General features: G+C 41.2%; 1 protein-coding gene across 1 annotated transcript in view; it reads right to left on the bottom strand.

Moving 5' to 3' along the window:
- Window positions 1-26,976, bottom strand: part of jarid2b (jumonji and AT-rich interaction domain containing 2b) — a 92,409-nt gene that overhangs the window by 40,929 nt on the left and 24,504 nt on the right. The window contains exons 2-3 of the mRNA XM_079484851.1: window positions 7,417-7,549; window positions 2,723-2,846 (exon numbers count right to left, since the gene is read on the bottom strand). Of these exons, the coding sequence (XP_079340977.1) occupies window positions 2,723-2,846; window positions 7,417-7,549 (257 nt within the window). The remainder of the gene's footprint in view (window positions 1-2,722; window positions 2,847-7,416; window positions 7,550-26,976) is intronic.

The raw sequence follows: 26,976 nt of genomic DNA, 5'->3' as shown, positions 1-26,976 counted from the left end.
GCGACATGGATCTCAAGTAACATCAAGGTGGATTGTGCTGTATGTAGGGCTGCCAGCGAATTAAGAGGAAAATCAATATGACTGATTAATAGCCATATGCATAGATGTCTCCATCGTCAAAAAACACATTTGGCCCCCATTGACTACTGTATAGACACAAAACCCAAAATATCCTCTTATGTTCCACAGAAGTGTAATGACATGAGGGTGAATAAATGATGACAATTTTTATTTTGGGGTGAACTATTCATTTAAAGTAAGATTGATTAAAATAAATGCAAAACGAGTTGCTTTAGACTCTTTATCGGTAATAGAACGATGTTGAATTCTACCAAAATAAAACTAGCTAAATATTTTTAAGAAGTTTGTAGTGTGTGTATAAAGTGATATTATGCCAAAAAAATCCCCATAAAGCAATACTCTTAACTTGACATTGACAAATTACTTTCATTCATTCATATTCCGTTAAGATCGCATCCCAACAGATGCGTTGTCACGCGTAAAAGCTGCATTGGCCAAACACAAAAGATCTGGCGGTAACTGCGCAGTCACTATAGACAAACAATTCCAATGATGTTCTCTGTAAGAGTGGGTTTCAAACAAGTAAACACAAACACATAAAGAAAGCCCTTTTCAGTGTCTGCCACATTTGGTGCCTCCTTGTGTTCTCTGGGTGTATTTTCGGGAGCCTGGCAGCTGCGTTTCTAAATGAGGGGAGGGATGTCACTAGACTGACATTTGGCACAACTCAGAAACTCGGAGCAGGCCCTTTCTGCATCCCGATCCTGGGAATGCAAACAGCAGTCTACTCCCAAATGGCTTTCCACTTCCCTCCCCCTGCAACCTGGCCAGCCCCCGCACCTGTGCCCTGTGTTTTTCTCGTTGCCTCTTTCTCCCGGGGTGTATTGGAGGCCAGGTGTGAGAGACGTTGGCAGCGCCTTAATCGGGCTCGTTGTTACAGTCGATTGAGTGTGGGTACCAGATCCCCAAAAAGTACTATCCTTTAAAGACTTGGCCTCTCCTGGACGGGGAAACTGCCACCAGTGCTTTGCGGTTGGAATGGTTCTCTTTACCTTAATCTTTTCTTCTCAGTTTCGCTTTATTTTCCCTCACACATCTTTTTGTCTCATTCCCTCTCTAAATGCAGAGCCGATTTAAAGATGATTGATTCACAATTATAACATGGTTTTAAATTACAGGTAGACCATAGGCAGGTGCTGCACGTCATATCTCTCTCACAACTCAATGCACAGAAGGATTCTGGCTGAATGGTTTTTCATGAGGGGGTTGAAACGGACATCTGTTGGGGTCTGGTCACAGCGGTGCGGCAATCCCGCGTCGCTTGGTGGGCGCTGGGCAGCGTCGCCTTTGAAGCGGCGTCTGTGCTCAGAGGTGTTTTGTTTCCGTGAAGCCGGTGGTGGGATTAATTCAGAGGAAGAAAAGCCTCTTCAGCGGGCCTACGCAACTGTGCTTGTGAGGGGGTTTATGGCACGCCATGAAAGTTGTGTCATTAAACATTGAGCCTGATGAATAGGTGTGCCATAGCATCAATGCCGCCCATCTTTGTGAATACTGTGGGATTGAGCATTGAGTGCAGCCCTACATGCAGATCAAAGTCAAAGCCTGTTTGAGAGATGATGGGGGATTTAAGAATTCGTAACGTACGGCGAAGGGATAGACTCAAACATTGGGTCGTGTATGGATTAAGGCTTCAACAATAATGCATCAGATCTCTTCCAAAACCTTGTAAGCTGCCGCAGTTGTCCACTGCCTATAAAGGCATCTTCAATTCAATTCTGCAGCCTACCATATACATTGGGAGCATGCCTTTGATGTCTTAACGTTGCACAGAGCTCTGAGAAACAGCTAACATGGCAAAGTAACCAGAAAAGGTCCTGCTGTGCATTTTGAGATGCTCAAGACTGTTTTTGCAAGCTTGCAGCTTGACGCACCATAGCTTCAATATATACATGCCCGTCCTCATCAGGATTGCTTCTATCACAGCGGCGTTCATTTTAATCATTAAATAAATAAGCAGGACATTCACAGCACCCAGACCCGAACTAAGTTTAAAGTATATAGTAGGAACATTTTCAAAGGCATTGAAATGTAAGCTTTTCACATAAGGTTAAAAGAAATGAAGGCGTGTAAACATATTGTGATTTTTAGGCAAGCTATTCCTATTGCTAAACATTTAAGACTTCCATCTTCAATAATAATAATAATAATCGTGTAGTATACATAATATTTATCACTTGAAGAATGATGGAGGCCCTTAAAATGCACCATTGTCAGGTGTTAAAGGTACGGCTGGAGAAAGACACTTTGGCCCTCTCTTCATTATGTTTTTTCCTCAGACCTATTACAATTTGACGATTACAAAATCTGAAATTACAAGAGCTAATTTTGTTCTGCATGTTGACTTGATGGCACTCATTCCTCTTAAAATGAATGAAATGTTTCAGTGCGTCTCTAAGTGACCCAATAACAGTGACAGCATTTCTCTGAACGAATTCAGACTCCTTTTAATTAAGCTAAATTTTTCTTACTACAGATATCCCCAGGTGTCATTTTCGGCTAAATAAAGCCAGAAACGAGAGGAAACAAAATAATGCCGTCCTGTCTCAAACTCACTTTTTCAGCTTGAGAAATCCACCAGGAATCTAACCAAATCTTTAACACTGACACTGTGTGTGAGAGAGATAGAGAGAGAATCGCTCACCTCTTTTTGGCCGGGTAGCCCTCAGCATACTCGCTGCCTCCATCTGTGCTCTGAGAGCGTGACCCGTCCTCCTTATGTCCTCCTTTAGACCCACATCCATTCAGCTGCCCATTTGACAAGGAAGCTGTACAGACAGAGAGAGAAACAGCAGAATCTGAGAAGGAGCAACGGTCTCCAGATGCGACGCGTCAAGTAATCGAATTTAGCGTGAAATATCATCACTTGGATGCACTTTCAATGTAATAATGCACCATGCAGAACTGAAATGGATCACTTGTGTAAAATGGAAAGGTAGGAGGGGTGTTCATCTGAAGTTACACAGTAAAACCAAAGGAAAAGATCTAAAGGCCCAAGTAGGAATTTTGATGAAAATCACTTTAGGCAAACGGAAGTGAAACGAACTTTGTTGGAACCACTTCTAAACTCACTCGGATCAATTATTTTTACTTATAGACTTACAGTGGAAAACCGCTAAAGAATTAATTTTAGTTTAATGCCCACTGACACAATTTTTCGCATTCACACGATCTCGATTGTGTAACTCTGCTTGTGTATGTACTCAAAAACGCTATTATTAAAAGACTACATAGACAATGAGAGAGAAAGCGGGTGGTAGATGTGTTCGATATTAAAAGCAGCTTTATTTAAATTAATAACAGCCCCAAAAAGACAAGAAAGGAGGCGAGAAAGAAAACAAGCCTGGACACCCAGCTGTGAGAGAGATAAACTGCAGTCATAGTGGATCTTCAAATGAACTTTCCTTCTTCATCCGAGAAACACTCTAAAGTCAAAAACTGTCATTATGTTATTCACCAAAGTTGTGTCACTATTTTTGTTGTTCACATAACCTTTGTAGTACATTTCATGACATCGTCTGAAGGAAAGTTTATCAGAAAATCAGAACATAACAATTTAAAGGTGCAATGTGTAAGATTAAGCAGTATCTATTGACAGAAATGCAATATATAATATACATGTCTTCAGAGACCTTACACAATGAAGCGTTATGTTTTTATTATCTTAGAATGAGCCATTTCTTTCTGCATACACCACATGGTCCCCTTACATGGATTTTAAGATCTTGTTTCTATAGTAGCCCTAAACGGGCCAACTGCTCTACAGAGCAAGTTTGGTAAATATGTTTTCTACTTCTGAAAAGAAGCAAAAACGTGATGACAGCTTAAACATGTGTCAGCCACATAGTGCTTTGAAAGGGATTGGTGAGCGGTGGAGTGAGTGGTGGATGCAAATTTCATAAACTGGGCCTTTACATTTTAGCAGTAACCCTTCAGAAGATGTACAATATAGTTATGACTATTACAGAACTGGTTACTATAAACTGTCATTGTATGAACATCCTGATGAGGAGATATTAAAGCCTGATGTAAAGGTGATAAAGTGTATTTGTGGCTAACTAGTCCCAGTATCTAAAGCAAACAGCTCAGTCCAGCACGGGCGCTTACGGTTACAGTATTCGCAGAACAAGCAAATCTTCATGTTTAAAGCTCAGCTGATCTAATCTTCATTTTTAGCAACAACCAAAATGAACATCCAGAATCGGCATACATTTTAAGAGCTGCGGCTTAAATCTCTAAACCGTTGGAGAACAAAGAAACTACAATGAAGTCGCTCTCCAACACATACAAGGAAAGCTATTAAACATGTTTTTCACCATGGCTAGACTTCAAAGAGCGCGAGTCGAGTCTTAAGTGGTTTGTTCACAAGGGACCCAACGCTGCATTTGAGAATGCCAAAAATCGGGACGGTTTGCGAATTAGCAAAAAAGCGTTGCGTCCTATATTTCAAACGACTTGAGCTCGCGAACGGCCGCCTTCCTCCAGCCAAAACTCCAGAGAGCCGGCCAAGCCGAGTGGTCGTGGGCGGAGAGGGATCAGATGTAAACAGTTAAAAGCGCGCTGCTCGCTTTCCTCACCATGTTTTACATATGTTGGTCTCACATGAGTGCCTGTGTGAAAGACAGTCCGAATCTCACGGAGCCAAATATCCCGTATCTCTTGCTCGCTCATGATGAGAGCAGGATGGTTTATCCACAGTCTGTCTTAATCACATTTATATGTGTTTAACTAAGCAAATCGACTAGCTGAATTCCCCTCCTGGTTTCCAGAGAAAAGGGTGATGTGTGCGTGTGTGAGCATGATGTGAGACCCATTAGTTAATGTTGAGTAATGACTGAGTCGGAACGAACTGCGAACTGTGGTGAGGGAGCGTCATGTCATGGGCCTGATGCTCGGAGCATAATTACAACACAAAACAAACATCTAGACTAATCACGCCGACATTTTTAATGGAACACCAGTTTGTCAGCTCTAGATCGGAGTATATAAATATAATATTTAATTTATTTAGGGAAACGAGCAAGTGTCTAGCCCTCATCGGATTTTGGGTGTTATTGATGGTGTAAATCTTTAAAGCACATGTGATTGATGGATGAGCATTACTCAACATAACTTACTACCTGACAGTGAGCAACACTACATTCAATTAAGGTCAAATAGTTCAAAAATTATATTGAATTCAAATGGAATCAGAACCGGAAAATATCTTATGATACCCAACCCTAGGCATCACATGTGGCTGGACGTGTGGAGACTCTCCCGTCAGTGGCTAGCTGCAGTGAAGCAACACAAGAATTTAATTTAATCCAATATACACAATTATTGTGGACTGGAAAAGTGTATCTGAAAAACAGAAAGCGCTTGCAAAAAGTTGCAATAAAGCATGCAACGTGTCACAGTTAGGCAGGAAGTTTAGAGCGGTGGGCTGACAGTGAAATGTCACCGAAAGTGGACAGAAATGTTGGCCACAGGAAGCACAGTGACAGAGATGTGATGATAGACATTTGGTATGGCAGCTCTCCAATCTGCATTTCTCTGCTACACACAAAGCATGGAGGCCAAAACAGGGATATTGTAACACATTTATTAAATATTGGGGTCTTTAAAACCACAGAATGGTTTGTTGCATACTGTTTGTATGTACATGCACTGTAAAGGTTAGAATTGAATGAATCCGGTTAACCTAAAGATCATTAAAGGAATAGTTCACCCAAAAATGAAAATTCTGTCATGATTTACTCACCTTCGAGTTGTACTAAATGTGCATATATTTCTTTGTTCTGTTGAACACAGGGAAAGATATTTGCAAGAACGCTTATAACCAAACAGCTCTTTGACCCCCATCGACTACCATCGTTTTTTGTTCTGTCAAACACAAAATACGTTTTTTTGAAGAACAGTTGTCTGACTACCATTGTAATTTTTCCTACTATGGTAGTCGATGGTGTCAAAGATCTGTTTGGTTATACGCATTCTTCCAAATATCTTTCCCTGTGTTCAACCAAACAAATGCATTTATACAGGTTTGGAATTCATGACAGAATTTTCCTTTTGGGGGGAACTGGTGTTTTATCTCAATGCCATTTCATTTTAAAAGCTCAAACTGTATAATAACAATGGTTTCATCAGATGCATGCGCCTGGCTTAAATTAACGTCTGATCTGTATTTGATCAAATATAGCAAATTGTTATATTATCATTTATATTAATAATAAGTTCTATTATTATTGTTATATTAAACTACTCCATAGTTATTGATTCTTTGGGGATGACTAGCAAAAGTTAAGTTTGGCCTCATAGCGTTCGATTATGTTACATTTCTGGCTATACCACACAAAAAGACAACCAAACTCGCTGTATCCGATGTGAACACGCAAGTCTTCCACATCAACCTGCATTAAAGGACCAGTCAATAAACTCTAGCGGTGAAGTGGCTAATTGCAACTCCGCCCCTCCCTTTCAAAGCAGTACGTCGGCTGATACATGGCGAATTACGTGCAAGGGACCCGCAACCTATATAGATAGAAATACGTCATTCTAATGTATATAATAAAACATTAAGGCTTTTTTATGTAAAGTCTTTATATACCACTGAAGGCATAGTTCTGTATATTGTATTGCATTTCTTCCATAAGAGCAGTCAACTGACAGAAGCTCGCCACTTATAGTAGGGAATACCGTATCGCTTCGATTTTATTTCTTTCATTTTGCTTTCTTTTTCCCAATTGAGAGATAAAAAGGGTTAGCCCCGCATCAAGAGAAATCTTTCCCCCGGTCCCAATCTCGCTGTTCAAACTTATACGTATGAGGTCTGTTCTTTGTTCCCTTCAGAGCCTCTGAGCTCTTTCTAGTGAAAGCTCTGGCTTTCTGAGGCCCGTGTGAAGTGAAGTCCCAAAGTGCCGAGCTGTAGCGTCAGACACGCTGCTATCAGACAACTTCCAAAGCTCTAAAGTAAACTGGATCATATGACACTTTTACTCCGACACATACACTGACTGGAAATTTCCTTAGCAGATTCCTTTCAGACACTGGGAGATAAAATCAAACTTTTTCATCACGACTTTATCTTTAACCTAAACGCAAAGCCTTTAAGAACCCATTTAGTAATTTATAAGGATTTGTTATGGTATAAAAACAAATTATTATTACATAATACATTCATTTATTAAAGCAATACACTCTTCTGTGCAGACGGCATTTGCCTGCTGGTTGCTTACATTCCTAAACCAAAAGATTGAAAGACCTTGAAGTCTTCATGATATTTTGGATATGGCTTTTTTTAATAAAATACTTAAATTTTGGTCAAATAAAAAAGGTGGCCGTGAAGGTGTGGCTCACCGTTGGGGCTTTTTCCATTGCTGAGGCCGTCACAGATTTGGCGCTTCTGTGCGCTCTTAAACTCCTTCAGCGAGAGATAAAGCACCTTCCGCACCACCCGCTCCTCCGACCAGGGCATCCCATCATTGTCATCCTGCAAAAAGAGAGAAAGAGAGAGAAGATCAGCACAACAATACAAGGAATTGACAAATATTAATGCCAGTAAAACCATTTCACTAGAAAAATCAATGTTGTTCTATTATAAACAAAACGCTCAATACACAAACTATTTTATGCTATATTAGTATATTTGTGCTACAGAAATAGTCCAATCACTCAAAAACATGCAAGTTAATAGAGCAACTGTAATCCATTAGGAAATGGCTTTGTCATTAAGCTACGTGTACAAAAATGATGACCTGGCACAAAACGAAACGTGAATGATTTAATGTAAATGTAAGATGTAACTGAATTAAGACAACAGGACCTGAATAAATGACCTCGGTTTCAATACTACTTTTGCAAATTCTGGAAACCATTCACAAGACAAGGCTTACTAATAACTATAATCTTACAAATAACTAGAAAAGTATTTTCTGGGAATGTCAAACGATTAATCGCATCCAAAATAAAAGTCTGTGTACTGCACATATTTTTTATTATTTACAAAAATATTCGTGTATACTGTATATATACACACAGTTGAATATAAATACATGCAATATTATATATATTTGTATGTATATATACACATACATATTTACCAAGAATTAAAATAACATAAATATTTATTATTTTTTGTTTGATATTTTTCTTAAAATGCATGTATCTGTAAGCATTTATAAATACAAAATGAACATGCTTAGTACACAGACATATATTATATAAACGCAAACGTTTGTGCATGATGCAATTGACAGCCCTAGTATTTTCTGAAAGAAATAAGTGTAAAAAGCCAAATTATTGTCACCGTTATTGTTGTATAAAAAAGAAATGCAAAAAAATTCCAAATGCAAATAAATACCAGAAAGCAACCAAACGCAATTCACCGTGCGCACAGTGCACTGACATCGTTGCTTTTGCTTTAAAATGAAACAATTATCTAACAGATGTAAGTTACTCAATTCAAATAAATTGAGGTAGTCTGTGAACACTCGCACAGACAATGACTGCGTTTTCCTTTACTCTAGCAGTCATCTTGAGAGGAAGACTGTTGACATCGCTGTGTTATGAAGGTGGGGGAAATACAGTACTTAGTTACGGTACAATACTGATGGGAAATACGTCAGCTAAAATCAGATAGTTAAAGCAACACGCAAGGAGGTGCGAAAATCCAGTTAAGCAACTAAAACCAGGCGGTGTTATGACCCAGTGCATGTAACCTTGGTTAATGGTTTACACCAGTAAACCCTGAAAAGAGCAGTATGTAAACATCTGTTCGACTACCGAAACTACCATTTTACAAATCCAGAAGAAAATGTGAATGATGCCTGACTGTCGTCAACACCGCCATGCCACTTTGTTCGTGGTGGCTGCTTACTGGTTCAATTCACTTCCCTAATATTTACATTTAGTCATTTAGCAGACGCTTTTATCCAAAGCGGGATACGATGACTATAATGAATTACTTTGGTTATGAGATACACATGAGATGCACAATGACATTGAATTTGCTCGTCTGAATCATTAAATTCACAAGGAAATTCCGACGACTGGATGAATTTGTAGAAAAGGCCCAATTAAAAAGTGTTAGGTTCGAGCGGTGCCATTGTTTCCTGTGGGGTTAAGCTGAAGGCGGGGCTGAGGGAAACAAAAGGCAAACGAGTGTGTGTGTGTAGGTTCCTGTGCGGGGGCTGACACTGACAGGTGAACATCACATCTCCCAGCAGACACGTCAACAAACACACACACACACACACACCTCGAGACTGCTCTACGCACTGATGCACTGCAGAAGGCTGACAGCAGCTGATTGGGCGTGTGGTGTGTGAAACCACCAGAGCACCTCGTTAGTGCGCGCACACACACACACACACACTGTTACACACCTGCAGACGCGCAATACACACGCGTATATGCAGGCAGAGCTCAGCTCAAAATAGTCTGCATACAAAGCCGCAGCTCGACCACAAAGCTGCTCTCTCAGACACCAGAATTAGCAAACGATACAAAGTGTCACTTTTTAGAATTAACTACATGTTATTGCTCTAATATGCATTCGCGCGTGTGTGTGTGTGTGTGTGTTTGTAAAGAATGCTCCACACAGACGACGTGTTGGGCTGAAGTGCGTGATGCTGTCGCAAGATCCCAGGAGCACAATCCAGCAGGCTGCTGGGTAGGCAGCAATTACCCTATGCTTGCTATCACTTCGAGGTCTGGCACAGAGCCAGCGCTGCTCTCTCAATACTATTACTGCTCCGAGCGCACACACCTCACCCTTCTGAAAAACTCTTCTCTAAACTCAGAGTCGACCGCGGTCGCTTAGACTTCGAGTCTGTGTTTTTCTTTCTCGTTTCCACCCTCCTCTCTGTCCCCCTTCCCTTAAAACCTGGCAAGCCGCCACGCTTATTTCCTACTCGCGCTACTTATTGCATTCCTGCTGGGGAAAATGCTGAGCTGGATATCGACATTTACAGAGTCACAGAAGTTCAGCGTGGTTCGCTACTGTGCACACAAAAAATAAAAAGGCCGGTCCTGTTTGAGCGAGGACACTAACGTGTGCGTACATGCACATTTTCAGCATTAGGTTGCCATTTTTGGACGTTTAACTTGCAAGAGGCTTTCTGGAGTTGGCGTGACAGTTATTGCACAGTTAAAATGTTGAAAACTATTTAATACATCATTCCTCTAAACTCCATGCTATTAAACACAACAACCTGATCCGAACAGAGATCTCTTCGGAATGTTACATAAATGAGAAAACACTACGATCAAAGAGTTGGCGACAGCAGTTTCACATCTAATCGGGCAAAAAATTACTGAAGGAGATCAAATGAAATGCATCTAAATTGCTTTAATAATATGCACAATTGAATGCACAATTTAATAATATAGTCGAATTGAATACTTGACATGAACGCAATTGCTTTAGGCCACACAAACTCAATTTCACAGTTTGCTTTGACTAAACTCCTAGTTACTAACAACACATTTCTGTCAAACCAAACCAGTCACGAAGACAGGTCCTGGCAGCTGCTGTGACGATCCCAGGCTCATTCACAGACTGACAGAGTTGGTTGGCAGGGCCGGGGAGACAGAGATATGGCACTAGCTAAGAGACGCCACTTACCCGCGGAGCACCCACCCAGCCTCCCAAAAAACCCTCTGCCCCATCCCGGAGGGGCTCGGAGCCTCGTTAATGAGTGCCAGGGTGTGCGACAGAGCGAGAAGTGTCTCTCATACAAACACACCACGTCACAGACGTCCCAAGTGAGGCTCCGAACTCCCAGCATGCTCAGTGCTTCAATAAGTGCATATGCAATGACGACCCGAGAACCTGTGAGACAGATCATGTGACATCGGGACTGTGCATTTTAAAAGGCAAATGTAATCATACTGGGGCTGCGCGATTAATTGAAAAGAAACCGCAGGCGATTTGACAAGCTGCAACTTTTTTATGAACAGTTTGTCAGTGAAGTATGGTTAAATGCAGCTGCACCTGAAAGCCAGAGGGTGCTCTCGCGCAGAAATGCCAATGCTCCACAGAAGAACCACCAAGCTTGTAACCAGGAAATCTTCCTACCTTCATCTGGCATCTCTCACTTTTTTTAAAGCCTCCTCGTGTATTTTCATGATAACAAAATATATTTATAATGATGATTTTTGACGGGTGTTCCTTTTTAAATGCACGTTATAAGCGACTCTAACATGTAGCGTTTCAGATGGAGCAGCATCGATTTTATTGCGATTTGAATGGGACTTCCAATTAATTGTGCAGTCCTAAACCATAACTTCTTTAACCATAGGTTAAAGAAACGTGAATTTAGGAAGCAACAGATGTGAACTGAACAAAACATTGTTTGTAACCGCCATTGAGCATGCATTTCCTGAACTGAAACTTCCCTTTTAGTGGCAATCGTTCTGCAAACGTCCCCTCCAGAAAGCCTGTTCAGAATGGTTAGCAGACCATGTGTGTGAATGAACCATGCAAGACACTCACACACACCTCCCACACAATGAACAAAGTTGATCTCTGAAATGTCTAGATGATCAGCAGGTTATCCAATAACCAATCGGTTGATTAAAATAGACTCGTCTAGTGACATCATCTAGATGGGCAATTCAATGCAAATGTCAAAGGTAGCTCAGATGTAAATTTTGGTTAGGTTTAATACCCACGTGAAGTCTCTCTTAGTTTTTAAATAATTGTTTTCCATAGTCAGGAAAGTCACATCCACAATGAAATTGCCTATGACACAAAAACAAAGAAAGCTCATGAATATCTAACATATCTTAACGTGTAATCATAATACATTGTAAAGCTGGCGTGAGGGGCGGGGGGTCATACAATCTGGTTTAAAACCGACAGAAAGCCTGCTCATATGAACACTGCTAAATATAGCAGTTAGGACCTGGTTCTCATCAACAAAGAATGTGGGCCAAGCGCCAACATAGATCTCGCTTTAAACATGCAGAAATTTGTTATAACATGAATTACTTAAAAGACAAAAAGAGAGAGAGAGAGAGAGAGAGAGAGAGAGAGAGAGAGAGGAAAAAACAGGGGAGCATTAAAGGACAAAATATTAAAACGCCTCCTTCCTCCATCCACACATGTACTCCAGATGCTGAAGAACCATCCGAGGAGAAAAGAAAGCGCACTGCAATATTTGCTTGAGATTTGGGTCAGCACTGTTGAATGCCTGTGCTTATAGGGACTACTTTAAACTGATGTAAGGTGTTTTGCGATGACAAACAATTCAGCGATAGCTTCAAAAAACGTAAAAGGGGCTAAGGTTCAAAGCTGTATGACGATGTTTCTTTATGCTCAAAGCTAAAGCCACAGGACCTGACGACTCCAAGAGAGTTGGTGATGAACCGTGACACTCCATTACCTCACTACACAAAACACATGAACATTGAGGGTCCTAAAGGTACATTAAAAAGTAGCTCTCTTTGCTGTGATCTTGTATACAATTTTCCACAGATAGGAATCCAAAGCTGTCTCCAGGTTGTCCCTGCATGCTGAAGAATCTCCGGAAAAAACTGACCCTGAATCGCATCTTTAAACCTGCTTACCTCAAATTAGAAAACGCTAACAGTTTAGGCTCGGTGTCGTGACAATGTCCCTAGCCATCATAGCCAGCAGGCTAGTTAGTGGATCCAAACAAGCACCGGAGCCACTGCGGTGCAAATGAGCCCATGTAACCAGACGCTCCTATCTACTCAAATTCCCAATGCTTCTGACGGGACTCGCATGATTGTCCTGTTCTCCGGGTGCGCTTGCAGGAGCCCTGCGGGGTGGCGAAAGCGAGTCAGTGTCAAGGGACAGAAGCACGGTCATCATTTCCTCTCCGCTCTGTTAATCAGCTCAGCTCTGGCTCTGTGCCGCCGGGCAGCCTGCTGAAGGCCGAACCAGACACGCTCGAGTGACAAACTGCCAACTCGCGAGGCACCGGCCAACGGGGCGTATTTAAGAGAGCTGCATGTTGGGATTTTACGAAAATAAATAAACGTCAGGCTGAGTTAGAGGTTATGGGAGAGCGCTGGCTACCTTTAGAGTTACAGCTGGCCTAATAAAGAGAGGCTTTGTCAACAAAAGCTCCATGCACAACAACGGCCCCTGACTGGGGCCCCACAGTCACTTCTGCTAGAGATCAAGAGAGAGACTCTGGCCAGCTTTATGCTGACACATAAAAACAACAGATCTGTAACTTGGCAGTCTTTCAAAAAGCGAGACGTAGTGACTCACGATGAGAGAAGGACTACGGTGGTGGATCAGAAGCCATGTCAGTCATAGACAGTTCACCAGAAAACGAAAATTTTGATTGATCATAATGAAGTAATGCTTGGACAAGAAGAGAAGCTCAATTCTGAAAACGGAAACATCCACCTGTTCTTGACCTGAATGCTATTTTCGTATCCTGAAGGGAGTTTTATTTTTAAGATAAATGTCACAACACATCTTACCGAAAACTCAACACCACTATCTCAAGAAACACTCATTACAGACAAATGAAGAACAAGCCCAGATGACTTTTCCACACAGGCATGTTTTAAGAACTTCTAAATCCACCCAAAGGTCCCAGGAAGCCAGACCATGCTAACTTGATCCATTTAAATAGCTCATGATCTTTTAAGATACTTAACATCCTGTAGCCTGGCTAGAGGAAAGCGGTACTAAAAAAACAGACATGATTTTCCACACTCACGTCAGGAGGACATAGAAGAAATATATGATATTGTGCACACATGAACTGGGCTCGGTCTACAAGCCATGCATAATTTACATTTGAGGCTGCATACCGACAAGATTCGAGTATTCTATCGGACCACGAGCAGCACTACACTAGCTCCTTTCGATGCAGCAGATATAGGTCACGCTCGCTCAAATCACACAGGGTGTATGTGGCCTAGTGTGCTTAAAGCGTGGGGAGAAACCATGAGAGCATGTGACACACATATACACAACAGATGATTGGAGGAAGGGTGTGGGAGCTCCAAACAGAGGCAGTGATGTGTGACTGGGCGGAAACCACACATGCACAGACACAAACATGCACTTACAGCATGAGAGCTCTCCTGAGAACAGTTCTACTGGATCAATACACACAACACCAACAGAATACAAGGAGATTATCATTTAGCTTTCAATTACAATGTTAACACACACACACACACACGCTTCTATTCTTTATTCTAGAGAAATAGAATTATGCATTGCAGATGTAAATTCTTAGTTAAGTCATTGCAAGCATTCCATTTAACAGATTCAAACCTCTCTACATCGGTTTCCCCATGTGGCAACCGGAGGGAGTTAAAGTGTGTGTGAAATGACATTTGGAAAGAACGCCCTGTGGAGTCAAGTCTTATGAAACAAGAGAGTTCCGGCAGGCTCCGTGTGAAGTCCCAACACTGCTCCGCCGAACAAGTTTACAGCACAACGATGCAACCAAGACTTTAACAGACTTCCAGAAATGACAAAAGCACTCTCCATATATCTTTAATGAAAAATGATCCAATGCATCTGACAGATCTCCCCACAGCTTTAAAGAAATAAATGAAGATATTTCTCAAAAGCAGCAACGGTTGGGGAGAAAGAGAAGATAAAAGCGGAAATCAAAGACTGTAATCAGTGCGGAGGGATTTAAGAGGAAATGCAGAAGTCTTGGTTCTCCTGGGTGGCACAGGAAAATGTGTACAAACCCACAACAGCCATGCCACCCACCCCTACACAAACACACACAGATGGTGGTTAAGCAGAATCTGAAGTGCCTACGATTCGTGATGGAGATGCTGGAGACGGGGCTTATTTGAATGGTCACTGTCATTTTTGGTAGACCAAAGACTTCTTGATGGATCAAAGACTTACCTATCAAATGTAAGTTGCAAGTAAGGGTTGTTTGCATTTATGTTCTGCCATGGTGGTTGGGACATCACTTTAAGTCACATTTAAGACCACCTTGAATAACCAAAAATACTCTTCCAGACACGAACTAGCATTTCCAAACCTCACTACTTCCAACACAGTCAGATGCATTTTCCCTTACCACCTCATATACCAGAATTCCTTGTTAAGTATGGCCGGGTCAGCTTTCTTGTGGAAGCTCAAACACACTCACAGACAAACATAACCCCCACAACGCACATGTTTGATTCGTATGTAAGAGTTTAAGCTGGCGGTCGTGGATTAGAGAATCTGTGTATGGAAAAACCTGGTTTGGGGGACCGATGAGGAGTCCAATCAAATCATCACGGCACGCTCATTACCACTTAGCAAAAGTCAGCCGTTTTAAACACATCTCCACTCACAAAATGCACCAACCAACCATTTTATAGCCACATAAAGAAAATCCTAAATCCACCTCAAAGCACTTAAACAACACTGTACTCCGAAATGCTAGTAAGAAATATTTTCATGAAATCGCCGGTGTCTTAATGACAAGAAATGCAGCTAGCTGCAAGACAATTCAGCTCAGTGAAAGCATTGGCTCAATTCTGGCACCCGAAGGACTTTCGGCACTCAAAAAAACAATCCATATCAGGTACAATCAATACATTCATGCTGGACGGCATATGTTATGCTAAGTGCAGCGATAACATGCACCAGACGACAAAAAACATTCAATTAAAGTGGACAACAGGTTAAAAGTGAAAGCAGAGGCTTCCCTCGTAAGCACACAAATTTGGCCAAGACATCTATTTGATGCGCGCTTTATCCGGCAGGCTAATTTGCAAAACGTCATTTAAAGAGTTCTCTGACAGAACGGAATTCGCAGTGTACGCAAGTCAGCTTCTTTTCAATTGTTTATCAAATTATTGTAAACACAAGACACTTATGTCAAACAAAGCTTTCCAGACAGCACATGCAATTATTGCAGCACAGTCAAGACAATGTACAAAACAGTCTTACAAATTGATGCGGAATATATAGACGGCCTGTTTTTATACCTTATGAAAACGTTGGTGCATTAATATAGAATTCAGCCGATGTGCGGCCACAGGTGTGCATATATCTGCAATTTTACATCCAGACTTGGCACTTTGTTTAAAGCGAACTTTGAACAAAACAAAGGTCAAATTTCTGGAAAGAAAAAATATATTAAACATTTATCGTACAATTACCTAACATCTATCCAAGCAGACACTGGGTGGGAGATGAGTCATAAGCTGTTATAAATACACACAACAATGAACGTTTAGTTTGCATGCTGTGCTGTACAGGACAGCAGACTGTATGGGGAGAATTGGCTCAGGGATCCATCATGTAGATATACATTTTTGAAAAATTCTTAATGCCGTCTTGCTCCATTTTTCTTTGTTAGAATTTCTTTGTTCTGCACATCTCAGACATGTGGTCTTGCAATATTAGATTTCGGACCACACTATTGTTCAGAGAGCAAGAAAGAAAAACTGGAAAAAGTTGAAATATTCAATTTCCTCCCAATTTTAAATGTTATCTCCGCTGGAAAAGTAATTGAGCAGCCAGTGCCCTGCTGAAAGCAGCATGTGTCTTACATGTGCGTCTCCGTGGCCCTGACCTCTTCTTCCCTCAATCTCCACAACCCTCCCTCACATTTGCTCTTTGTGACTCTGGCGTAATTGACCATGGTTAGCCTGTTACCTCAGTACTAGCAGCTGCCAACTGGAGGAGGGCCAAGAGCTATGTGCCGTGCGTGTGTGTGTGTGTTAGCGTAAAGACGTGAGAGGACAGTAAAGCAGGTTTCCATTGACGTTGGGCAACAATGAAAAAGACATCTCACTCACATTTACAGAGTCATAACAAAGAAAACTGGACCTTTCAGTCTATAAAACAGTTATAAACATGAAATAAACTCACAAATGCATAACAACCTCAAATCTACAGCCTTGTTTATCCCTTCTAACAGTTAAAATACCAAAGTTCCACTTTAAAATGAAATACAACTTGCAGAATCTTGCTATCAATGACTATGTTAGCAAGGTTGTCAGTAATACAAAATCTCTACATTCTTGTCAAGCTTTTGCATAGCGGCCCTCCAAAAACACAACTTTTCTGAGAAAAGAGAAGGAGAAAGCAATGGGCACAGTGTCCAGTCAGGAAATACAACATTTTTAAAAGCGGCACACTTGCCAAGTCACTAAACACGCAAGCCACACATCCTTCTCCCATCTGAGCCAAGCCTGAGAGATAGTGTACACAACATCGCCCCTTTTCCATCCATCTTTCTTTTTTCCTCTCTTTTAATTGATTTCCTTTGTGGCGTCTCTTTAAATCGAAATGAATTGTTGGTTGCCGCCCTGCTTGTCTTTGCTAACATTAGAATTAGCTTTCATGGAGTCTCATGGATTTGTAGGAGTGTATGAGTAAAGTAGCCATGAATCATTTCTAAGGGCAGCAAAGACAACACTGAAACACGTCCATTTATTGTCAACAGACTGCGAACAGCAACCAAACTTGCATAAAATTATATATTTTTGCAGTCAGTGCTGGGAGCTCTGGAAAACAAGGCCACAAAACACTTGCCTCCGCTTGCTAGCTTGAGTCGATCGGGGTCACAATGTGCCAGCTCTTATGTCTCAGGCCATAACATACAATGCAGAAAACAAACAGCTTCATCTGACAAACAGACTAGGAACTTCAAATAAGCAAAACCATTAGGAAAGCCGTTTTATATCTGATTGGAGAAAACGAACTTGGGTTTTACTAAACAGGAGCCACAAACAGAGGACAATGTAAGCCCTGTATGAGGCTGAGAGACGCTTGCGAGCGTGGCAAGGTGTTAGAGAATTAGCTCCTCATCTCACAGCTGCTGTAAATATTTTCCAAAGCATTGGCAAGAAAACAGCAACTGCAGCGGAGCGAGGGAGATCTAGCTAACACTATGATGTCGTCCAGTGAGGGCTTTAGCGCACTAGGGCAAACAAAGCTTGCGTCCTGGGATGCCCTCATGAGGTTGGCACGATCGCGCTAAATTTCCCACATGGAGGTGTTTATGCCAGGCCACACTCCTGACTCATGCGCTGGGCAGACAAATTGGACAGCTGGTTACTGAATGTAGAGAGATGTTATAAGCTCACCAGACTGTAGGTAAATTCAAACAATTGGAATGAACTGAGATTTTGAACATGCAATAAAACAGAAGATAAATAAAAAGACCTTAAAGTGATAGTTCACCCAAAAATGAATGTCCTGTCATCATTCTCACCCTCTTGTTGTTTCAAACCTGTATGACTCTTTCTTCTGCAGAACACAAAAGAAGATATTTTAAAGAATGCTGTTAACTGGATCCCATTCCCTTGCACTTGTTTTGTGTCCACACAATAGAGCTAAAAGGGGACCAGTGCTGTTCGGTAGGCCAACCAACTTTCTTCAAAATATCTTATTTTGTGTTTTGTGGAAGGAAGGAAGTCATGCAGGTTTTAAACGACATGAGGGTGAATAAATGAAGACAGAATTTTCAATTCAACCAATAACTTATAACAATAAGGCATGAACGGGACTGGTAAAATTTATGCAAGGATATTATTTATATTTTTCCCACAAACACAATTGTGGATTACATCAAGGAAAAAGTGTGTGTGTTACCGTATCCACAAATGGGGTCGAAAACAGCAGCGGGTCTATTTGCTCAACCATAAACATTAAAGATGCACTATAAAGTCCATGCCAACCCCAGAGAAACATTACGCCTGCCTTCCAACCCCTCTCTGAACAGACACTAGCTCTCTCGCTCCACCATTTTCTCTCTCACTCCACCTCTAACAAGCTTCATAAATATACATCAGCTCTGTTATTTGGACACCTTGGCAGAACGAGTGGTTCTTTGCTGTCAGGGAGTAACAAGCGCTCCCTTCAGGAGTGTTTCCCCGCTTCATTACCTACACGCCTGGCACGCCGCATCACACCGGGGCCACATGTCAATCACAGGACAAAGAAGATGGTGACTCGGGCCGGCGTCAGAACTCGGCGCATGGAGACGTCACCAGCACCCGGCTGTTTATGGAGGAAACCATTATGCATCAGAGAGAAATGGCAATCACACAGGAGACTTGTAAATGAAATGAGAGCTGCGTTTCAAATGATGAACTGTATGCTGTGCACTTACGCTAGATGGATGTGAACATAATGTTTAGTGTGAATGTTCGAAGGGAACTACATTCTCAAATTGAACACTAAAGTTATAGCTACAAAGAGACAATATGATGATTTTTTTCTTGTCAGTTTTCAAATTAAATGTTATATTGCTGTAACTAGTAGGTTAGCCTTGCTAGTGTTACATCCATATAAAAGCCTATGATCTCACAGACCTATCGACTGTTTTGTGGATATTAGGGAGCATTTTGCAATACAGGTCTTGAAGCAATTCCCGATTACGTTTTCTTATTTCACATTGTCTTTCCGATGTTTCTTTAACATTTTTATTCAGCTCTAAATGTTTGGTTTGTTGTATTGGTGTGTACTGAAATTAAAACAAATCTGTAAGAGCACTAAATACATCGACACATTGATAACTTTGAATCTAATTGGTTAAAACCGCTGTTGTTTGGTTACAAACATTCTTTAAAATGTCTTATTTTGTGTTCTGCAAAAGAAAGACATTCATACAGGTTTGAAATGACTAGAGGGAGAGTAAATGATGACAGAATTTTCATTTACTTGTTAACTGTACTTTTAAAGTCCCTGTGAACCTGAAGCTGCGATTGTTTTTACTTCCATATTTTGACAAATTCCGAGTGAAATGGAATTGCGAATGAGAAATACGGTGGGCGTGGCTTTCTTTTAGTCATTACAGGAAGGAAGTGCATTTTCAGATTTTAACTAAAGATTATGGGGCACACACATTTTAAAAAGAGAATGACCCACATTGATAAACTATTTACAATAAAGAGCTGCAATATTTCATGCAAAATAGGCACTGTAATATTTTATTTCACTGGGACTTTAAGAAAGACTTAAGTTTCAGTATGAACTAAAGTACGGGATAGATGCTTTATGCGAATACTACCTCGCTGACATGCTAATTACTTGATTAGCCTTACCAATAATTACCTCAGGATTGTCTCCGCTCTACGACCCCTGTTTTTAAATGCTAATGAGTCGATTTTATGTACTGGGTGTAATAGTTACAAATGTCACAGACAGGTTCAGGTGTGGTTGAACACCGCAAATAGCACACTGCGAGTTCAACGACCATTATGATGACGACTTCTAGATACCGGTCATTGAGACAACTGAAGACCAATGACCTTGTTGAGAGAGTACAGTCATTGAATCCATCGCGCACACACTTAATTACAAACACCTATGCGTTCTATTCTATCCCGTATGAGTGATGTAATCCAATTCTCTTCCATCCCATCGACCTATGCGTGTCAAAACAAAAGACACGCCGGCCAGATACCACCTTCATGATCCTGTTTGCAGCAGCTAGCAATAAGAACACATGTTCGAACACAGGTTTTGGTGCATATATGAGGAATGCAAGTTTAAATCTAGTGGTTGCACATGCAGAAGATCAGCTATGATACTAATGGTTACCTTGTGAGTGTTTGTTCCAGTAAGATGTTTGAGGAGTTTTTAGTGCATTGCTTTGTAGGTGGTAGTTATGCTGTTTATACAACGTTTTTGTGCACTTGCTTCTATTTGCAAAAGCCTTTGCTAATCTGAACAGATTAAGGTATCTACGCGTTTATGGGTCGAGTGTGGAGTGGAGTAAGTAATACCTCACTTCAAGTACAAAGCATTGGTAATAGCAATGCTTGCCTTAAACGGAAAAAAGAAAAATACATTGTACAGAGAATTAACTTAATAATGGGCAACTGAACAAAGAAACAAAAAAGCTAACATGGGTGACTGAGGATATGTAACAGCAGCAGCTGTGCGGTTTATATAGCCGTTGTGGCCACTTTATTATCACAAACCAAAAGATAGCTTTATTCTGTCTGACATAAAAACCCAATTTCAGCCCGATAGGAAATGAAATCTGCCTCAACAGTTTTGTCGCGTTTTCCTTTTATTAAATTGTCACAGTAAGCGGCCAGCTACAAGACGTGACAAAACAAATTCACAGCATGCCAAGGGGCAGAAGATATTATTGTACGCTACTTGGAAGTACATGTGGGGAGATGGTTTAAAAACAAGGGATGGGAAAGACCCGGACAAAGAGGGCTGACGTCAGTAAGACGACAGTTACAGTAAAACTATGGTGCCTGTTAAAACTTTCGACATACTTAACAGAAACTAAGGCCACGTTTACACAATGAAAAAAGGAAAAGTGTTTATTTTGCGTTTTTGAAAAGTTTCACGTACACACGACAACGTTATCATAACAATCCGCGATTACACAGATCCGCAAAAATTACTAAAACACTGTATTACACATGCTACGCCAGAAGTTGGTGACATCGGTTTGTAAAGAAAAAATATTTCCCAACAGTCCCTGATGATTGATTGACGGTTTATTGGAAGACTGACTTCCGCCGCTAAAGAGACCATACAATACAGGCTGCTGCATTTCTCCTCATTTATAGTTAAGAGAAGCGTGCGCACATATACTAACAAACAAACAAGATGGAAAAAAGTTTAGACATTCGAAAGTTTTCCTTCCATCTACTCGTCCTCCCGGGTCTGATCCAAAAGCGCTGTTTAAAACCCTTCGTCGCCGTGAATGAGTGTTAAGATTTTGCTGTAGGTAAATAATTAGTGTCTGCTGGTTGTTCTAGCACTGATGTAGTAAATGTACCCTTTGCTGGAGAAGCGTAATAGTAAACAAACTATTGCGCAGCACAAAAAAACCCATGTTATCCACCATTGTTGTATTTGTTTCCTCTTCTTCATTGTGTTTCGGTGTACACGCGCACACCACACCCCCAAACCTAATACGCATGCACACGATGTAGTTCTCATTCTTGCATACTTCGGGGTTTACACGGAAATGATAACACCGTGGTTTTCAAAAACTTGCACTTTGAAGTTTGCGTTATCAGTCCCCTAAAACGCTGTTTCCGTTTAAACAGACAGCCAAATCACATAAATGGTTTTGCGCGTTCACTTGAAAACAATCTTGTGTAAACGGCCCCTAAATATCTAGCGTAAAATAAAGTGGCACGGGTAAATATGGTAATTTTAGTTTTGTGCTTTTGAGAGCATGAGAGGGTTAATACTGTCTGTTTCCTGCTCATTTACATATCAGTACATTTACATAAACAAATGTCTTCTGGTACAAAGCAGTAAAAAGCAGAGAGAAAGCAGTAAAAGGCGGAGAGGAAGCAGCAGTCGTGCTCGTGTTGGGGTGTCCAGGGGTCCGTGTGTGGGTGTGAGGGGTCAGGGTGAACAGGTGGCCCGGGTGTTAGAGTTCACGCCCACCAGACAGCTTGCAGCGAATGGCTAAGCTTTACAGCTCAAAAGGCCTGTCAATCAAGATTGATTATAAGGAGTGGGTGAATTTGTCCCTCCCTCAGGGCTGATCCCACCCCCCTACTAACAAAAAGAGCCTTTGCATTACAAAGTAGCACAGATTTCATAAAAAAAGTGAGAATCAAATAAACAATCCCTTTGGCCTCCCAGATCGCATCACGCATCCCAAAAGGACAGACTTTTGAAATATAAAGAAAGGTTTTGAATAGGTTATCCCACTGTGCCCATTCTAAGCACATTCTTTGAATCCATGCAATACATGTCCATGCAAAAATGTTTTATTTATCTTTAAAAAAAGTAATACCACTATTTTCCAATGATTATAAAAACGTTGATTTAAATGTATTTACGCAAATATGTTTAATTCCAGTTGTAAAACAGACCCAACAGTCTCAGTGGTGGAGTGATCGATGAAACTGTTGGTGTCAAGTTGTTGTAAGTACAGGATGGAGGAAATCGTCATATTTAGGTGACAAATTGTGGCGCAAACGTGTGATTAGCATGTGACAAATGCACACACACATTACTATCACACCTACTACTGATCCAATTACAAAGTGTCTGTGAAATAACAGATTTAGCGGCATGCCAAAGTCTCCCCGACAAGACTGATTACGCTCACCTTGTTTCAACAACGCCGCTTCATTAAAACCAACGTGCGAGGGCAAGCCAGGCCTGTCTTATATTCCATTATCCCTATTAGCAAAATAAATACCCTACCGGGAAAGTTTTCTCTAAGACACACTTCAGTTCAACATGTTTTCGCTAAAGACTTTGTACATACTCTTGCGCAAACTTCCCAACATGACAATGGCGTTGAGGGTGGTTGCCTGGCTTTTGCTAGGTCAAGGCTAAGCGTTACCTTGAAAGTTTGAATAAATCCCTATAGGTTACTCTGCTCACTCCTTCAATCCCTGATAGCACACATACATCTGGGAGACATCTATTTGTTGGTCGTTTGCTCATCAGCAACACGTCTCTGGGGTGTCTCCTGTCAGATGTCATTTAGACATCTAGAACATGTCTGTAGGATGTTTATGATCTCTATCCGAGACGTTTATCAAATGTTTTTATACAGCAGCTATACAAAGCATTTTAACCTTAAGTTGATCTTAGAACCATTTTCACCGATGGAGCTACGATCAACGTAGGCTTACGATGCTTTTGGGAAATGCATCCCATATCTTTAGCAGAGATCTTACAGACGTACCTGTGCTATTTGGGATGATTCTTTGGGATATCCAACAGTTGAAAATAGCAGGACACTTAGAAACAGCGGTAAAAGCACTTTGAGTAATAAGAGAACGACTCAACACAATATACACACATCACTTATGTCTACAAGTTTTCCTCAATTCCTACACTCAAAATAGGACCAACACAGGGTTGCTTTAGTAATCCATTTAAAAAAAAATCTCTGAAAAACAATTTATTTTTCCAACACGTGACACAACAGGCCATAGAGCACAAAGGAGAGTCAGCAATGAGCAGAATGTGTCAGACCTCTTCTTTCATTATATTATTATTCCTTGTTTCCTCTCTCTCTCTCTTTCTCTCTCTCTCTCCTTCCTCAAGGGTGTAAGAGGAGACTTTTCCAGTGTCACCCTAGCTCAGGCGACCTTTGACCCTTCTTATCACGGTCTGAGTGTTGATTGATGATGCATGTCAGAGCTTAAATATTCCACATTAAAACTGCTTACACACACCACCATTGCATCGAATCTACTCAGGGAGAGGCTATATAACACAGTCTCTTCCGACTTATACACTTTAAAATCTTATGAAAGTGGAAAAAACTATTCCAGCATTCACAGTTATTACCATGAAACAACCACCTTGGCAACCACCAAGCAACAACCAAGAAAACCCCCAGATCACCTTAGCAACCATAGTCACACACTAGCAACAACGTAACACCCTGGAAATCACTCACAACACCCAAGCATCAAGTTGTAAACGTGCAAACTATCAGTCTGTGTATCAGTCGGTGTAAGTCTCTCGCTCTCTATGCGTCTTTGTCCCTTTCTCTCAGTTTGACACTGGCAGTGTTCCACAGCAGCGAGTGTTGGCAGCAGGTCAGAGCCAGCAGTAAGATAATCAGTCCACAGTCGTACCAGTGTGCCATCTTTATCACCGTGGGGTGGGTCGAAGTGGCCTCGGTGTTCCATGGTTTTAAGGGAAAATGAGGCCTGCGATATCTGGACCGGAGTGCCGTCACACGTCCAGGTCTCCTCTGAGCCTTGCAGACTCCAAAGAGAATGTTTATTTAGACTTGTCTTCTTTGATACACATGCTAAATTAATATAATGATTTCTCAGAGAACCCTTAAAGGAACCAGGCCTCTAGAGATGTCCAATTTGATTCTTTTGATTTGGTTCTAATTAAAGCTTAACCGCGTCGCATAATAAACTCTTGACACATTAATGCATGTACACAGTAACAACATCAGTATGTACGGTTTAACTTCAAAGGTTCTCACTTCTTTCCTTTAAAGCAATAAGGCGCAGTCTGTCAGAGAACGTGTGCACATTTGGCTGGCCCGGACCGAACCGAACCAGGACCTGCTGAGCAGGCAGAACTTCAAAGCACCGGGCCGCGTGTTTACGCAGCTGCTGATTTTTCGGCTTTAAATTAAAACCGAAGTATTAGATCCTGCCAAACTCCAACAGCAGGACCTCAAAAGAACACCATATTTGCCAAACACTGTGGAAATCTAGAAGCAGGTGACTGTACCTATTTAAGTCTGTACAGGTCCTGTTTGTGTTTTCGTTTCAGATGAAGACTTTGTAAGTTTAGTGTTTCATATCGGAGGTGATCTTCAATACAACGTTATACAGGTTCAGCTTGAGTTACGAGACCAGCAGATAAGGAACACGTCACCATTATTGTTTTAACAACGTGCCAAACCAGTCCACACAGAGGCTCAAGATCAAAGGAAACTGGGAAAACAGAGTTTGTGTAATGTCTAGCATTACCAGATTATCTAAATTACTAATAACTAACAGTTTAAAAGTGTGATATGACCTCAAGACTATATCAAGAAACAAAAGAGGATCAAATGGAATACCGATCTTATGCAAGTCTTATGTAACAAAAACAGTACGTCCTTCTCAGTTTACCTGTGACATTTCTTGCACTTCAGATCAAATTACTCTGTCGTCAAATTAAACTACTGGCATTATCTCTAAAAACACGTAAAAACACATCCGTGAGTTATCTAACTGTACAATCACTTAAACTGGCCAAACCAGTACAGCTTTGTACAATTTAGTGAATTGTACATTACAACAAGTGTGTATCATCGTAAACTGCATACAAGTGGGAGAGAAGTACGTGTCATTCTCGTTAAATTCACACGAAGCAAAAGACGCGTACACAACTGATAACTATAAAGTTAACTTTATCACTATATTGGCGCTCACACCAGCAGACGATAACAATAACGGTATGTTTAATTTTAGCTCACACACTGCATTGTTCCCAATCTCTAAAATGAACGTAGATGATAGTGCCGACTTCTTTTTCCCGAAATTTGACATCAAAGTACAGCAAAGACTGGATGCTCCCTGTGAAGGCTGAAGGTGCACAGACATCCAAATACTCAAAAAGGCTTTTTGTGCTGTATGGAAGTTCACAAATCATCCCCAGCTTTTAATGGCTCAGTCACAGTCCTGGTTAACCACTGTCTAACAAGCAAATGAATGAAAATGTATTCAAAATGTGTGTACATGTGCAAGCTCCTCCCCTTCCAACAATGTTCATATGTGCCAGACATCCCACAGGGATCATATGAGACACTTGACTCCCAGATTTCCTGTCCACAATTAAGACTGTGGACCAATAATGTGGCCGGCGCCTGCCTGGACCGAAGTCTCTCCCTCTCTCCTGCCAGTCTTGACTGAGTGCTGTTATTCTGATGGTGCATTGGGGAAAGGGGAGGGTGCTTTGGAAAAACAGCCATCCATTCAGCCTAGCCAGGAGACAAGGTCTAATGAGTTTACAGAGACCAGGAGAAACGCACATAACTCAGCATAGGCATCTCCTCTGAACAGGAAGTGTAATAGGGAGGAAAGCTGCCCGCTGCCTCGTCTGACATGGCAGATTTCAGCCTCGCATGCTCCTCTGTGCCATATTCTCTGTTAGAAATAGAGGCAATAAATCCCGAAAGACGACAATAAATTCTTCTCAAATGGAGAAACTGTCAATTGGGTTCTAGAGTCAGACAAATGCTTGAATGAGGTAACAAAAAAAATACACACTCACTATAACACCTCAGTCAATGTCAATATATCTCGCATTCCCAGAATGCTCCACGCTCGACTCCAAATGAGGCTTGTGCAGACAAATTTTGTTCTGCTTAAAACCATCTTTGCTTGGAAACTTGATGGAGTGCCAAAGAAAGCCAAAGCAGACGCACATGTCATACTAACATGCAAGACACGGCACAAATTTAGATGTATTCACCATGTGCACACAGGTGAGCTACAAATAAAATTGGAACAGCTTGTGCAGAATAATTCAAGCGA

Source organism: Barbatula barbatula, assembly GCF_947034865.1.
Source record: "Barbatula barbatula genome assembly, chromosome: 21".
Lineage (NCBI taxonomy): Eukaryota > Metazoa > Chordata > Actinopteri > Cypriniformes > Nemacheilidae > Barbatula > Barbatula barbatula.
The sequence above is the reverse complement of the archived record's forward strand: the minus strand, read 5'-3'. Positions and strand labels throughout refer to the sequence as shown.